Raw genomic sequence first — 16938 nt, forward strand, 5'->3', positions numbered from 1 at the left:
AACATGGTCTGCTAGTTTACAGCGATCCTCCCTCAACAAGCTCACATCCAGAGGTGCAGCATCTATTTAAGCTTCTAGCGACATTTTAGTGTCCAAAATGGCTTGGAGAACCTTCTCGAATTGCGCTGTGTGCTTGTCAAGGGTGGACTTAAGGGGCTGCAAAGCGCCTATGATTTTTTCGGCAGAGGGCAGAGCCATTGCGCTAGGCTCAGAGATCAAAGTCTTTGTGGTTCTAGTTTTCCCATCATGGTACTGTGAAATTGAGATGCAACAAGGAGGCCCTGGAGGGCATGTGCGTGGTGGGACTTCACAGGTGCCCCAACTTTACACCAGGGTCTGGTAAGCAACAGGGAGTAAGAGCCGCAACCTCAGTCCGCCGAAGGAGCCCCGGCAGGGAAACAAGGCCCGCAGCTGGACAGGCGGTTGTTCAAAATGACTGGACACTTCCCGAAGTTGGCACGCCCCAACATGGGGGCCATCCCTGCTGCCAGAGAAAGAGAAGAACCAGTTTGGGGGCCACTCGCAATTGACCGTGTGGATACCAAACCGCAGGAGTGTGAAGCTTTTTTCCTGAGGCGGGGCACCCGACTGCTCAGCAACTCTGCCCCAAATTTCCGCCCACAATAAGGCCCTCATTGATCAAGGGTCTGCTGGCATAAAGGCACAGAGTAAGGTCAGTCATAGCCAGCCAGAGAGGAATCAAGATGTTGTGCCCCTAAGAGCTATTAGTCCCCCAAACTGCCCCTATCCATGGCCCAGCAGCAATAGCAGGTTGCTGCTGACCATGGTGGCCCTCAGGTTCAGGTCGCCTCCATGCCCAAAGGAAGCTGCGGGCTGCTGATTCGCAAATGCTCTCAGGAGGAGGGGGGCACTCTCCCACAGCTGTGCAAACCCTCCCCCAATCTAAGTCCCTAAATCAATCCGCTGCCCTCCAGTGCACAGATGGGGGCAGTAGCAAGTCCCCAGCCGGGCAGCTGGTCCCCAATGTCACTTAGGCGAGTTCCTGCCGATATATGGTCCATGTGCAGGAGCCAGTAAAGCACCATTTCCAGAGCGCTAGTCCCTGGCAAAGAGAGGGCTTCGCTACTGGGGAGGCTCTTCCAGGCAGGCGCTCGTCAGCAGGGTGCCTGAGGACCACAGTCACAAATGGATATACATGGGGAGGAAGTGCTCTCCATTTGTCATGCACCCCGGTAAATACCTGTATTCTCAGCAACAGCAGGCAGCCCTGTGCAGTCCCATCTCAGCTTCTGGTATGACCTCAGCAGCACTCCAATGCTCACGCAGCCAAGAAGCGTCGAAGGCCCCACAATCCGGCACCACCTCCAGCTGCCTCAAGCAGGGCCCCAGCCATATCAGTGGCCCTACCATGTGCCAGCATATAGAAAGGGCAGCGCAGGCACAAAGGGCATTGTCAGCAGGTCAGAAACCGCAGATGAAGCAAGATGGAAATCGGGCCCAGTATGGAGCTCGTTCAAAGAGCATCTGATGCTGCTGCCATCTTGGCCGTGCTAATATGTCTTTTTCACTCATGACTCTAACATCACTTAGTATGTAGTTCTCGTTAGATTATTGTAAAACATCAATTTGTCCAGCCAGTATTATTTGTAAGAGATTACATCGTTTTTGCTGTATTGACTGATTCATTTTTGTAGACGCTGGGATGATTTGTTTGGTAAGGGTCTTCTGGTTACAGTGGTGGAGTATATTGTTAAAGACAAAGGTTCTCTGTGAGTTTTCTAGCTTGACTAAAGGTGAGCCATGGAGACAAAGTGTTTTGCTTTTGGAAAACTTGTTCCAATTTGATTGCATCTTGATATGAATTGGAATGTGAAACCGTTCATCCATCCCTTAAATTTGGATAGTTGGAGCTTCCTGAGATTTGGTGATGTTCCTCTTTACATATACTAAGAACTCGGTTGACTTCTCCGTGCAAAGATGGGGATCAGAAAGAGTAACACAGAAAAAGAGTATGGTATTGTGAGACTAATCATCATTTTGATGGTCCCCAATCACCCCACCGTAACAGATTAACAGCTAGATTCATTAAGCTTAAATCTGCTCGCAAAGGGGCAGATTCTCAGAATCTGCCCTTTTGCGACCGGTATTTTTGCATTTGGGATGCATCATCCCAAATGCAAAAATCGCTAATAAAGAATTCGCTAAATTGCGATTCTTTGCATTTAAGGAATCTCAAATTGAGATTCCTTAAATGCAATGCACGAAAGTGAAAAAAATAGCGAATTCGCTTTTAGTGCACGCAAATTAACATGAAGTACAACTTCGTGGTAATTTGCAAAAACTTTGAAAAATGCACTAAAGGGGGCAGGAGTGTCCTTTGGACACCCCTGCACCCTTGAAATCGCAATCTCATTTTGCGAATCGCTAATTGCGATTAGCAAATTGAGATTGTCTTCCCATTCATTCCTATGGGCCTCTAGGCCCATAGGAATGAATGGGGAGATATTCCTTAATTGCGAGTCGCAATTTGCGAGTCGCAATTAAGGAATTATTAGAAATCACGATTTTTTGTGTGATTTCTTGATGCATAGCATTTTGCTATTCCTTAATAGCGATTCGGTATTTTACGCTATTAAGGAATAGCAAAATGTGTTCTTGATGAATCTGGGGATTAGACGCAACTAGAATGTTGTTCCTTCTTCAACGGCATGGTATACTTTATTTTGCTTTAGACTGCAGGAGGTACAATGAATCTGTAGAAAAAGTCCGTAAATGTGGGGTCATAAAGATCTTTTTTTTTAAAGGAGGGTTGACACTGAGGTTTGTGGATTACTGTTAGCATACATTGAAAGCTTGTATTCTACTTGTTTATTTAAATGCTATATTTTTTTACGCTCTTTGAATCAGTGGTTCTACAATGAGGTTGTAGAGAATGGGACTAAGTGCTGCCTTGTCAAGTACCTCTTTCGTGGTGGAATCATGTGGACAATTTGCCTTTGATACACACACTGTCATTTGGGTCTCCATATAAGAGTTTAATAAGTGTAAGGCATTTTCGCAGTAATTCTTGCCATTCTGTAATGCTTGGAACAAGTTAATCAGCATTTTATGTCTTTCCTCTAACTTCTTGTCGCTCTGAAGTGCTAGATCATTGAAAGTATTGACAAAGAAAAACAGGTAAACCTGCTTAGTTTTAGATCTCCCACCTCTTTTAAACAGACATGCCTGTGAGAATATGAATTTGTGACTTTTCAATCGCACTGTGAATAAAGGTTTCAAGAATTTCTGAAAAACACGGATTAGATTTGACCCTCCGGCATCAGGAATATTAATGTGGTAATGTTAATGTTTATAACAATTGACCTTGAATTCATAGGAAGCAAGCTTGCTGGGAGTAGTGCCAGGGTAACACCTTTTCTCAGTAATCCCTGCCACCCTCTAGTGCCTGGAACAGGTAAATCAACATTTTGTAACTTTCTTCTTGTCCCTTGACACTATGAGAGAAAAAGGAAGTTGTGTTCTCACTTCCGCTTCCCCCATTACCTTTGCATGCATCCAAGTGCCTGATCATTGAAAGGAGTGACTAAAACAGATAAAACATGCTTATATTTAGATCCCCCACTCTTTCTTAAAGAGACATGCCTGTCAGGTTATGGACTTTTGTGCTACTAGATAAAGGTCTCAAGCACTTCTGAAAAACACTGATAAGATTTATTTGATATGTGATTTTACAAACCATTATGCAGATGACAAAACCAATGTATTTTGCGGAACACTTGTATCAGAAGAAAGTATAGTGAAAAATTAGAGGGTAGCCATTTGGAGGGGTCCCACAGCAAATGTTGTTGATGTTGCTTTAAACACAGATTAACTGGAAGTTCCAATGCCAGTAAGCATCTATGCTCTATTGCAGTGAATGCTCCACAATCTACAGTTTAATTAAAAAGCACAGAGCCCCATATGCTTCACCACTCTGTAAAGATGCTGTGCACAACTTCACGAGTCAAATTGCTAAAAATGTCAGCAGTCTGGAAGGGGGAATTTCATAATTGGATGACCATTTCATCCTGGCACGCTGGAACTTAGCAATGTTATATTCTCTTCTCACAATATAGACGGCGCAGTCATCGCTAGAGAAAATAATAAATAATCGTCTTCCCATAATTAACAGGGCCAACCAAACTCAACAGCACTTCCCATTTACCACCAGGGTCACTTTGTATGCCCAAGGTCAGTTGTGGAGTCTGCAGTGCAAAACCAGGTGGGTCAGCTGCTTTTGGCTGTGTGCACCTGTACCAGTAGCGGCTCTTCTAAGTAAGGTGGGCTCCAGCACAAGTCCCATCCTCCTCAACCAGGGCTGCTTCAGTAGATGTAAGGGAAGATTCTGTAGGGCACACGTCGACAGTATTCCTGCCAGGCAAGTCCGTACTTCCGCATGCACTGGTGCTCATCCCGAGCCTCGCGGTGGACCAGCAGCACCGTAAAGTATAAGACGTAGAAGTAAGGCAGTATGTGTGTTAGACCTGCAGCATAAAAACATTGATATAAGAAACCCAGTTCTTAAAAGTGCCTCCTGATGAATTCACAAAGCAACTTGTATGCTCAGTCCTTTGTGGAAAAACACAATATAGTGTCAAAATGATCAGAAAGAAAGTGAGACATAGTGACAATTAGTAGCAAAGAAAAATAGGTTTCTAAGCTAGAGTTAATGGAGACTCCTATGAAAGGTGGCTTACATATTCCTAACCTGGAGTACATTATTTTGGCCTTCACCACATGTTTCTTCTCTAAATATATAAATGAGCTGATTTCTATCAGCCACCATGATGCCAAGAACCAATGGAGATTTTCCATACTCTCCCAGAAATTCTATTTTCAAACACATTACTTGCTTGTATAAAAGTACTCTTTTTCTCTTCTATGCTTGAAATCAGATACTGATCTGGGACTGGCTGAGTTATGCAGTGTTAGATACATTTTGGCTTCACACAAACCTTTCTACAAATTACTTTATCCATGGCTTAGACTATCTTTGCTTTACCAGATGCTTTGTTCTAGAGATAATATCCCACACTCTGCAGATGTTTGCTCAACATAACAACATACAACTCAACATAACAATTTTGAAACTGCTTTCTACTGAAGATTTCAGTTTCTATGTATTCGTCTCCATTGATCAAATATTGTCTGGCATATTCTCTTTTTCCTGGTTATTTCGATCTCACCGTGTTTTCATTCTTCTGTAGCTTTCTACATGGTGTCCTTAATGTATTAAAGCATTTGACAAGACGTGTTATCTGCATGTCTGAGTCTACCCAGACTGTCTTCAGCCTTTTCGGTAGCTTGCTAACTATGCCTGCCTTGCTTGTCACAACTAGTTGTCACCCTTCCCCTTGTTCCCGAAACCTCCATGTAACCTTTGTTTTGAGTGCAGAAGGTTCCTATAGTCTAGCTGTGTCACACTTTGCCATACCTGTGCTGTGTTATTGGTGTGTGTTTCTGCTCGTGCTGCGTTCCGAATTTTCTGAATGTCAGTCTTATGCTGAAGTCAAATTTTCACTTGCTATTGTAAATGGTTTTTTCATTAGAAAGAAAAAAAGAAAATGTAAACTTACCTTACCAGCGGCTGCCTCTCCTCCATCTTTCTTGCCACGACTCAGAAACGGGAAGCACCCAGGCTTCTAGACTCCTCTAGCCAATCACGATGCCTGGGCATGTTCTCCACCCAGGCTGTGCATTGCAGCTGGTGGAGAACATGTAAAGTACACTTGACTGTTTGGCCGGCCCAAGAGGGCCAACCAATCCGGCATGCGCACTTGCAGAGTGCCTACCACTCCTCCCCTGCTCTGTGGCAGCCCCGTCCTGCACCTACAGAGCCACTAGGGAAAAATAAAATGTTAATAACATGGCGTTATCATTTTATTTTTCTTGTGGGGCTACGATCCTCCGCCTTAGTGGATGAACACCCCTGGTAGCTAGTCTCATGTGAGAATCAAGATTCAGTGGTTAAGGGAAGATCTTAATTGCAGTAGCACACTTAGTTTTAAGCCACCCTTCATCTCTGTGTGATTTTGCCTACTTCTGGTTACAACTTGAAGAATCCTAAGTCACCTCATTGGGTCACTAGCATACATTGCGTTTAATTGCATTTCCGTAGTGCTTACTATTTCAGATATGGCGCTGAAGTGCTTTATAGCAGGTAGAATGCTATTACGAAACGTAAGCTTAGTGTTGTTAGTTCGGTGGTTATCGGTTAATGTCTGGGTGTTCAGCTGTAAAAGTGTACTGCTGAATTGTGACCAGTGGGTTTCCTCTGTATTTGTAATAGACACTGTAACCTCCAGAGCAGTATGTACATATGCTGGTCACTATTATTCTTTCTGTATCTCGGTCTGATGATATGCTGCTTAAGCCTGTTTACCGTGCCTTTCCCTTGACTTTTGCTCCTGTTGCACTATTATGAGACACTCAAATGCATCTCTAAGAATGTATTGTTATGCACTGCAGTAACGAGATTTAGATGTGTTGTGCCAGTTAAGCGTCAAAAGCCTTCCTGGGAGGAAGAAATTAAGTTTACTGTGACCATACTGGATGGGAGTGTATTGTAAATACCAGTACAAACATTATTGCATTTATGCGTCTGTGCCCTTTCTTACAGACATGTTGTTGTAAACCCCATGCAGTGGAGTCACACTCTTTTCAGAACTCACCACAGGGCAGGGACCAGGCGAGTGCCATGATAAGATCCCCCAAGTAGTTTGGGTGCCGAACGACGCCCCACCAGCCTGACACAAGAAGGCGCTTCCCTGTCGCAGTTGGAATGGTCTCGAGTCCTGTGAGTAAAAGGAGAGGGGACAGTCAAGCAAACTTTAGTAGTGTCTAATTATTTCTACCAAGCTATGACTATCTAATGCATTAGTTCTTAAAAACATTTTATTGAATTTATAATTCAAAGTTATCAAACAAAATAGAAAATAAAGCAATTGCCACAGAGTTATACGTTTCCTCATATCTCCTTCCCACCCTCCACTATCCCCTCCAGCTGCCACCTACAAGTTCAGGTTGATGGGGCAATGTCCCTCCAAGTCCGAGTGATGCCTCAGTTTAATGCACTTAGGGCTGAGTGTCTTCACTTCACTCCCGGGCTCTATCTGGGTCTTGTCCATCCAAAGTTAGACATAATACCTCCCTACCCCCTTGACCAACAATCTAGGTCCCCAGCAGCCCATCCTCCCAATACTCGGTTGCATTTTTGGGTACAACCTCTACCCTCATTTATCAATTTTTATCTGCACAATTCCATTCCCTCCAGCCATTCTTGTAGTTTTGGACAGGTTGTGCTGCCTCATTTCGAAGCAGATCCTCTCTTTTCTACCATGTATCCTAGATTAATCAGCAGTTTATTGTAGTATGTAGCATAAGAATCTGTCCAAATACCCAACAATGCCATCTGTGCTGTCCATGCTATAGGCACTCCTGTGGCTTCCGCTAAGGTATGTGTCACTCCCTCCCACCAGAAGGGCCATATTTTCGGGCAGTTACACAAAGTATGAATGAACGAACACTGTTGACTACAGTGACTGAGACATAGGCCATCTTGGACTGTGCCTAGTAAATTGTAAATTGATACTTGTATAGCGCACTACTCACCCGCAAGGGTCTCAAGGCGCTTGTACGAATACCGCTGTGGAACCCATCCTGGCTTTCCTGTGAGGTGTCCACTCCTGGGCACCCCCAAGGTGGAGGCCAGGCATCCTTAGCGTTGTGGGGGCCGTTGTGGAGATTAAGCAAGCTATTGCCCAGAGTTGCAGAGTGGGACTCCATGATTGGAATAGGCACCGAGGCGAGAATTATCAGGTCCCTGGAATTTTTGAGCCCAAGACCCGCCGAGGTGGGGAATTGAACCCTGGTCCCGGGCTAGACCTCTGCATCAGGGTCTGCCGCTCTAACCATTGAGCCACACTTCTCCACAATGTAACAGTACGCTGTAGTAAATTCTGTGCAGGATATTTTATTGTATTTGATGGGAGCTTGCTTTAATAGCTACTTCCCTTGGAAATTGGATTTCATCACCCCCAGTCATCATCCTCTAGCTGCCTTACATCCCTCTGCCATGTTGTCCTCGGCTGTGTCAACTCTCTCTGTATTCCTTATTAGCGTAGCATAAGTAAGGGAGATAGCCTTTTTGGTCATATGCCCGTCCTATAGTCGAAATTCCAGTGGGGAGTCCTCCTTTGTCTCTTCCCACTGGGGGATCTTGACATGCAGGACGTTTCTTAGTTGCAAATATTTAAATACTTATGTGTCAGCCATATTGTATTCAGCATGTGAGTGTATGAATGGTACTATTCCATTTGCGTCCCTTTCATCTTTTAGTACAGTGAGTCCGATCAGATCCTATTGTTTAAAGCCTGGGAGATTTAGAGCTAGGTGTTGTCTCGTGCCCACCCACAGGCAAGTTTTAGATGTAAACCTCTTTTCCCATCCCATTTCTCTAGTTATTTGCAACAAGTAGATGCCACTGAGACCATAGCCAGCGGGGTATCTGGCAGCGTCCACCCTCTGTATACTATAGGGTGGTAACCTTTCTATACCAATCTCTCCCAGCCCATTATATATGCTGGATCCTCCGAGGGTATATGCCCACTCGTTCACTGTGTATACCTGTGCTGCCTCATAGTATCTACAAATGTTCGGTAGTGCGATACCCCCCCCTCATACACTGATCTTTGCAGTGTAAGAGGGCAATCCGTGCCGGGCCATCCAGCTAGAGACCGACCACAGGAGTTTGTTTGTTGTCTGGAAGAAAGCATTAGGAATGGCATATGGACTATTTTGCAATATGTAGGTAAATCCGGGTAGTGCTATCATTTGAATAGTGCTGCTTAACCAATAAGAGAAAGGGGTAGGGATCTCCAGAGTCTTATATGCCTCTCCAGTCTCTGTAGGAGTGGGAACAGGTTGTCCTTGTGGTGTAAATTGTTAAGTTTTCACCTTCAGAGGCAACTTGTCTCCAGCCAACCAGCCACCCACCGGAAGATCAGAGATTTCCCCCAATATATCCCCAGACCAAAGTATGCTCCATAGATAATGAATTCCTCCCCAAGACATTCCAGTTAGGCCTCTGGTTCCACGATATACAGCAAAATATAAGCAGTCTTTTCATGATTCGCTCCAACGCCATCCAATATATCGGCATTAACCTGTATCCGTTTAGCTAGGGCTTCTACGGTTATGGTGATTAACATTGGTGATAGGGGGCACCCTTGTCTCATGCCCTTCTGGATGGGGAAGTGCCAGGACAGGATTCTATTCACCTTAAGTCGGGCTCTAGGGTTTATATAAAAGAGTCCTATTCATTTCAGAAATTTGGTTCTGAATCTCGTTTTCTCTCCATAATGGCAAATAGAAATGGCTACTCTATCAAACTGAATGTCTCATTCGCAATCAGGGCTGTATTGCCACGAGGATCCCTAATTTGTCAGCTATTGCAATGTTATTATATAGGTGTTGGAGATTGAGCTTAGTCGACCTATGTGGTATAAACCTATTCTGGTCTGGGTGCACCAGATCTCAGATCACACCCTGTAGTCTGTGTGGCAAAGCCTTCACCAAAACCTTTGTGTCTGCATTGAGAAGGGATACTGGTCTATGAGACCCATCAATCCCAAGGCTTGCTTGCTTAGGGAATAAATAAAATGGTCACTGTGCACAAGCCTCTCGGTAGCTCCCCTCCTTGATACACCGCTGTATGCATCTAATGCAGTGGGCCCGCTATCTTTCCTGCCAGTCTCTTAGAAATTTCGGCCAGAAGCACATTAGACCCAGGGTCCTTCCTAAAGGTAGCCAGATAAGTGCAATTGTTATTTCGTCTTGCGTTAGCACTCTCTCCAATTCTAGGACAGACTTCTACAAGGGTAGTCGCCCAAAAATCGTTTAAGGTCCTGCCCTGTAATTGTCAACTGAGCGGCAGACTCACATGGTCGATTAAACAAAGTTCTAGTGAAAAGTCCTTTTTCCTACTTATTCTAAAAGTGCAAATCTGACACAATCTCCAGCTGGCTCTGGCTTCCCCATGATGTGAAGGTATAACCAGTTCTTCTCAGAGCACCAACCTACCAGTATTTCTCAAACTAAGACTTGCAACTGGACATAACTCTTTATTCTACTGCTGGGAAAGCTATTCTTGTCAAACAACATTATTGATACTTAAAGACATGCTAATTGTTGGCCAGCCCACAAATCAAGGTATCACAGGCCAAATTGAATTGAGAAAGAGAAGGTACTCAGGGCTGCACAGGTAAGAAACTATTTTTAATAAAAAGGTGGCATCCATTATTATACATTGTTTAACAAAACTCAGGGGCAGATTTATTAACACTATGCACCGAGTTGTCGCAAACAGTCGCAAAGTGGCAGACATGGAAATATGTAATAAAAAAAATCTCCTGAGACAGGCATAAAGTTCGAGAAAGATTCTATCTCCAACTTTACATCTGTATTATACTGCAAATCACACAAACAAACTTGAAAAACGTGAAACAACGTGTAAGCATAGTATTTTTTTACTGGAAGGGCGCCCTCTCAGTACAAAACCTATGCAAGACTTCATGCCCACACCCTTGCACTGTGGTGCAAGGAAGCCTATAATGAGCCAGAGTATGGGGAGACATAGCACCATTTCTTAGAGAATATGGTGCTCTTCTGCTCTCACGCAATGCAGCACAGTAACTCGGTTGCAATGCTGAGTTGCATGCAAAAATAGTAAATCGACCCTAGAGTTTTTACGCAGGCATCATTTACAGGTATTCCACAGAGACAGTACAACACATCTATACTGCAAAACAAACACTGCTAATAAAACCAGTAAGACTTTGGTTCTAAGTTTGTGGTATTAGGGAATTTGGATTATTCATTATTTTAATGTCATGTTTCTGAACTCAGACCAATGCACAGCAGACAGGCCCTGACAAACAGTAGGGAGGTCATTCATGGTATTTGAAGCAATTATACACTTACAGGCAAACAAGAAAGGACTGGTAATTACAGGTAGAAAGTAAAGGGGCAAGAGGCTTTGTATAAAGCAAGAAAAATCTCCTGTATCATTGACATGTCCTAATATTGGTGCATCTTACTGCATTGCAGTGGATTGTACCCGTTTCCAACTCTGGAATAATGCAAAAAAGCCAGAACACAATTTATTTCCTCAATGAGTTTAAGTAACCATACAATTATTCATGCATGCTAAACAAATAGGAAGTCTTGATGTTTCCATCAGGCAATACATTGTAGTACTCACCAGCCACCCTGTGATCATTCGGGTTTCTCCGGAACGTGTTTTTCTGCGAGTTAGCTCCACGGAAGATGATATAACCTAAAGCTGGGAGAAATGAAAAGGAATTTGCCTATTGGTGTTAGTGTGTGAAAAAATACACACACAAGATCATTGGTGACCGAAGAAATTCTATGTTATATCTGGTACATATCTGTTCCTTCATAAGCACTTCACACGGAACAGATGAGGATGTCTACTTCCTTTTCATTATTAATCGTCCCTTGGTTTTTTTGGTGGTATTTAGATTTTTGTTTTAAAACCTTAAAACAAGTCTGAACTTCAGCTCCAACCAACACTTGTATCTCGGTCTGTTTTTGTACAGTGACAATAGTAGGCATGTTATAGCCCCTTTTTCTCAGTTTACCATTTTCTCTACCTCCAAACATGTTTGCAAAGAATCCAGTGATTGCTGCATATCATGCCTGAAGCCATGGCATGGTGATCCTGTTGCATGCATATCAAGGCTTATGAAGAAATTAAATGTTTGACGAGCCGTGGTCCGTGCAGATAACAGGGGTGGGGCCGCTTAAGGTCTTTGTTCGCCCTAAGTGTGGCAGGGTATGCTCAGACGTGAGTCCCTTGTTCACTTGGCCACTGGATTCAAGATAGCCTGGCTGGGGTCAGACTGATTTGCATATAGCCATGTCTGAACTGGGGTGGCTGAGTGAACTAAAGAATGGTGATGGATTAAACCCAGATCAGTTGACTGGGGGTGAGTGTTTGATTCGTTCAAACGCTCCGTCCATCATCCCCTTTTGTATCATTTTGAGGGATGATTCCACTGGAAATTTAATTATTTATTTAATTTTCCCTCTGCATCGTCCCTCAAAATCCCCCCTTACCTGGTCCCACCGCGCCCCCCACTGATACCTGCACGGACCGTGGCTGCGTTTGACCCTGCATTTTCTAGCAAATAATTCCTTTAAATTGTTAGGAAAAGGACTATTATTCTATTCTCCAAAAACATATAAAAGTGTACAGGCAGAAAGTGAATGGAACATTAAACAAGCCTTTGCAATGCAATTGGTCTCGCCTTTGAGACCTTATATGCATTTAGCTATGCCACACATTAGCCTGGGTGCCGAAACATCTACTGTTGTTTAACATGGAGGGAAAGTAAGCACCAAACTGCGTTACATGCCAGGTATGGGAAAACATGGAACAAAATATTGCCTTTCAGCGGGAAATGGTATAGTCCAAAGCTGTTTTTAATATAAAACGAGGGCCTTCGGTGGCCATATCACTGAAAATACAAGATTTGAAAAAAATATTGTCCACGGGTGCTCGTGGAAGACAATTTCTATGGACTGGAATCTAAAGAATCTTAAAGTGATTCTGGTATTTTACCGACCTCTACTGGTAGTTTTCTATTAAGAAAGTTAAATAGAGGCAGTTGCCTGAAAAAGTAAAAAAAGATACTCTCAGCAGAAAGCAATTCTGGTATTTTACTGACCTCTGCTGGTTGTTTTCTATCAAGACAGTTAAATAGATGCAGTTGAACAGAAAAAAAGTCCCTAAGTGGAAGCAGACAAGTCCTAGGGCTGATCTCCAGAGCCCATAATAAAGTATATACAAGAGGTCTCGACAGCTCAACCTGAAAATCATACTTGCGAAATCTGGAGTGCATGTTGTTACATCAGTTAATCCACGGAGGCAGAAGAATTTACTGAAAGCTGTCCGGAAATAAATTTTATTAGCAATGGCAGAAGGCTAGGGATGGTCAAACAAGGAGATGGAGAGGACAGTTTTTCAACATATTTAAACAGTAGCAGTCAAATGCAATGCTACCCATTCCCGTTAGCCTGATTACCATATTTCATCGTGGAAAAAAAAAAGTATATAAAAAACAGGATGTATCGTATACCCTAACTGTTTTAATTTAAAAAAGAGTATGTAGTATTATGGTTTGAGCTGTGCTTCACTTGTCATTTGAATGTATTTTTATGAGCACCTCTTGATTCTAGAGGAAATCAATTAATAACATTTCCAGTGTGTTTTGCTAGAGCTTCATATCAAAACTGATTTCCTAACACTTCACATTTTGGGACACAAAGGAACTAAGCTGCAGAGTGGTATTTTAATTTGGACAGATCACACGTTCTGACAAAGAAAGGCAGCCAGGTTAGATTCCAGTTCAGAACATAATTTTGCTAGACTACAAGTCGCAGCAAAATGCCTGCTGGCGTATAGGCAAAGTTAGAGGTTTCCTTCTATCCAAAGCTTCCTTTAAGGCCAGTGGACGTATTCATTAGTCTTTGTTGACCAATGAAGGGACTTTACAGCAGCCAATGAGCACGAAAAGGATAATCTGCCTGCCAGTAAGCAATAAAACGAAATACCCATGCACGCCTTTCTGTATGAAGAATAAAAAATAGTGCCAACAAATAATGGGGTGAAAACACTGGTTAGTTAGTGAATACCAATTACCACACTGAAAGGTTTGTACACACTAGACAATATTAAAAGTGGCATACAATCTAAGCATATTAGGGCTCCCCAGTTACGCCCTCGCTATACAAGTACCAATACATACATATCGATATGTTTATATTACATCTTCTCCTAAATAAAAGATAAACAAATAATACTATTCTAAGTAATATATCTTATTGCTAGAAATATAGTCTTATTTTTTTTGTTATGTATTGGGAAATATTTATGTCTCATATTAAGCAGGGCTCACACAGGCAACAGTCGCGGAAAGTGCAATTGTAGTGTAAATACCTCTGTATTTCTAATTGTAGATTGCCCAGCTAAAAGCCACTTTCTAGACACTGTTCTAGGAAATTGACAAAAGGCTACTTTCACATGGACCAGGAAGACAGGGCGACAGATAGACACAGTATAAAAATATCCGAGAATGGAAACCTGCTTCGAATGCTTAGTTCCAGATGGATGGAGGTGGTGAACACTCATTGTTGGGGATTGGGATCAGTTTTCATCACAGTCTTGAATTAACCTATTGCAGCTCATCGAATACGGATGTCCAGTAAAAAAAAAAACTGTAGAGAGTTTACTACTTGGGTGCCCTCAAGCAAGGGCATCTTGTTGCTTGGCAGACAGTCAAAAAGTACCTATGCCCTGACCTCTAGTGCTTAAGTTGTACCTGTGGTTAGAGGTGGTGGGCATTGGTACTCATAATTGCGGGCTGGGATTTGTATTTCACCAACACACTGTGATTCAAGTAAAAAAAAGGGAGTAGGGCAGAAAATGAAGAAAGAAGGAGGAAGAGCGGGATAAAGAAACATTGATAAAGGAAGAAAGGAGGAATGAAAATACCCGCAAAAGAGAAATAAAGAGACAGCAAGTGCAGTGTGGTGGAATAAAGTGGCATGAAGTGGAATTAGTACTGGGTAGTCTTGGTATTCAGCTACATCGGCACTGTGTCGCAGGGGGGCCCCTAAGAAAAACTTTGGTCTGCTGTACTTATTTTTTGTTTTTTACAGTTTTAAGTGTGGGATAATATGGACAGATATTGTGAAACCTTCCTTCATGATCTGCTACCTTTTAGTGCATCCCAATGTTTAATGCTTAGAAAGTCTGAAAAGGTCAAAACGACATCCTACTGCTTCCAATAAAACAAAGCACAGATTTTGAACAAAATCTAAGATTGCAGCAAGTGTTTTGCAAGTATCTTGTAAGTCTACTTGAATTCTTCAAGAGGTGCTTGCATCATAGTCGCTTCAGATCATAAAGTATGGCATACCTGCCGAAACAAAAATATCCTGTTTCTGCTTCCTTTGTCCACTTGGTACCGAAGACACCTGGGTTCTGGTAATGAACAGGGCTGTCGATGGATATGTATAAGCATCAAAAAGGGATTGTTATAGAACTGCTACTTAGCAACTCTCTGGTTGCAGGTTTACACTTGCTGCTTCACTCTAGAGCAGAGGTCTTCAAACTTTTGTAGGTTGAGCCCCCCCAGCTGTTTTTTTTTATGTCGGGCCCCCCCTCCACCTGACAGAAATTTCTGGAATCTGGTACACTACATATTCGACCGCCACCCGCATATCCGGCAAATAATCTTCCCAACACAATAACAGTGTTTAGTAAACTGCAGGTTTGTGAGTGAGTGTGGTTAAATGACAGAGGCTTACTACACAGCCCAAAACACAATTTTCCAAGATAAAATGTGCGCAAATTGTTTTTACTAGGATGCTTCGTTTTACACATGACATAGAATAATGTTGGTGGTATTATAATCAATGTGACGGGTATGCCTGTTTTTCGCCACAGAGACGGTTAATCTTTGGATGGATTTTCGCTACAGCCATCCACATCCAGTCTTGAACGGTACTTAGGGGCATATTACCAAGGGGGGCGATAGGCAATTATCGCCGATTTAGTGGCCGTTTTCGGCCACTAAGCGGCGATTTAAAAAAATGCGCTAAGCGCATTTAGCGATAAATATCGCTATTTCTTGGTAATATGCCCCTTAGTCTTTAATACCGCAAGTGCTGAGAACCCAATCTCAACATAAATAGGACGACCTGAAAGGCAAAAGAGTTTTGATAGCAGTTGTGCTGGCTGTACAGATTCCGTGAGGATGAGGCACTCTTGCTTTACTTCCTGAAAATAAAATGTATTTGCTCTCTTGTGTTGTTCTTTTGTCTGGTAACAAGTGGCTGCCTAAGAGTGAATTGGTGATTCCCATTTGGATAGGAGTTTTTGTAATATTGTAAAAATGAAAATCTCTTTGAACAGGAGAAGGCGCTGTGCTCCAGGTTTTTGCTGTCTATAATTGGGCACACAGAGTTTGTTTCTCCCTTGCTCTGTTCCTACGGACCTAGCTGAAACCCCCAGAGATGTTTCTTTACACTACTGCAGTATGGGCACGTCATGCCCCATTGCAAATTTCTTTAAATTACCTTTCTCTGCATTGGTGTGCCAAGGTTTCAAAATGCTATGTGTGGCATTTTCATAATTTCAGCGTAATTGTGAGTAACATTTCAATGACTACTAGGAGTGACACTTTCTCACGAGCAAAATCAAGCAGTGAAGATGAGGGAAACATAAATATATGGATTTGCAACTATTTGAGCAAAGTGACTGTGCCAGTAAAAGCAAATTTTTATAGCATACTAAGTCAGTGTAACAGTAGATCATGATTTACACTTTCTTCATGCACCGGGCAATGAAGGTCTGACCTATGTCACCTTAGCACAGTGAGTAACTGAATGTGTTGTAATGTGACACACTTTACAACTGGCACCCACTGACTGTAGGCTGGAGCCTGATTGCGAGCTGCATAAAAGGAATTTGCTAATTAACACACTCACACACTCGGGTGGCAAGTGCACCGCACAATACACTGAGGCTGAATAAATCGAATTACTATATTTAGGCCTTAACAAGAAACATTTCAATATTTCCTGCCAAGTGACTCGGTGTGACCAACTCTACTCAGCTCAATTTCATTAACTGCATGATGTATTCTGGGAGCTGTAGTGCAGACTGGGTCCGGATTAGTTGGTCCAACACATTACTGATTTGTAAAAGAAAAACCCATGGCAGTCACGCATGGAAATGGAGGTCTGGAGAGCCACAGGCCCTTTCTAAATAGATTTGATTTAAATAACCTGCTGAACACTAGAGAGCTAGAGTGTGCTGGTAACTTTACTAGGGTGTGCAGACATTCGCTT

General features: G+C 42.8%; 1 protein-coding gene across 1 annotated transcript in view; it reads right to left on the reverse strand.

The window, feature by feature from the left end:
* Positions 1 to 3653: 3653 nt before the first annotated feature.
* Positions 3654 to 16938, reverse strand: part of TM7SF2 (transmembrane 7 superfamily member 2) — a 100376-nt gene continuing 87091 nt past the window's right edge. Inside the window, exons 9-11 of the mRNA XM_078660775.1 lie at positions 11261 to 11341; positions 6672 to 6794; positions 3654 to 4484 (exon numbers count right to left, since the gene is read on the reverse strand). Of these exons, the coding sequence (XP_078516901.1) occupies positions 4324 to 4484; positions 6672 to 6794; positions 11261 to 11341 (365 nt within the window). The 3' untranslated portion in view covers positions 3654 to 4323. The remainder of the gene's footprint in view (positions 4485 to 6671; positions 6795 to 11260; positions 11342 to 16938) is intronic.

The sequence above is a fragment of the Lissotriton helveticus genome, chromosome 9 (genome assembly GCF_964261635.1).
Source record: "Lissotriton helveticus chromosome 9, aLisHel1.1, whole genome shotgun sequence".
Classification (NCBI taxonomy): domain Eukaryota; kingdom Metazoa; phylum Chordata; class Amphibia; order Caudata; family Salamandridae; genus Lissotriton; species Lissotriton helveticus.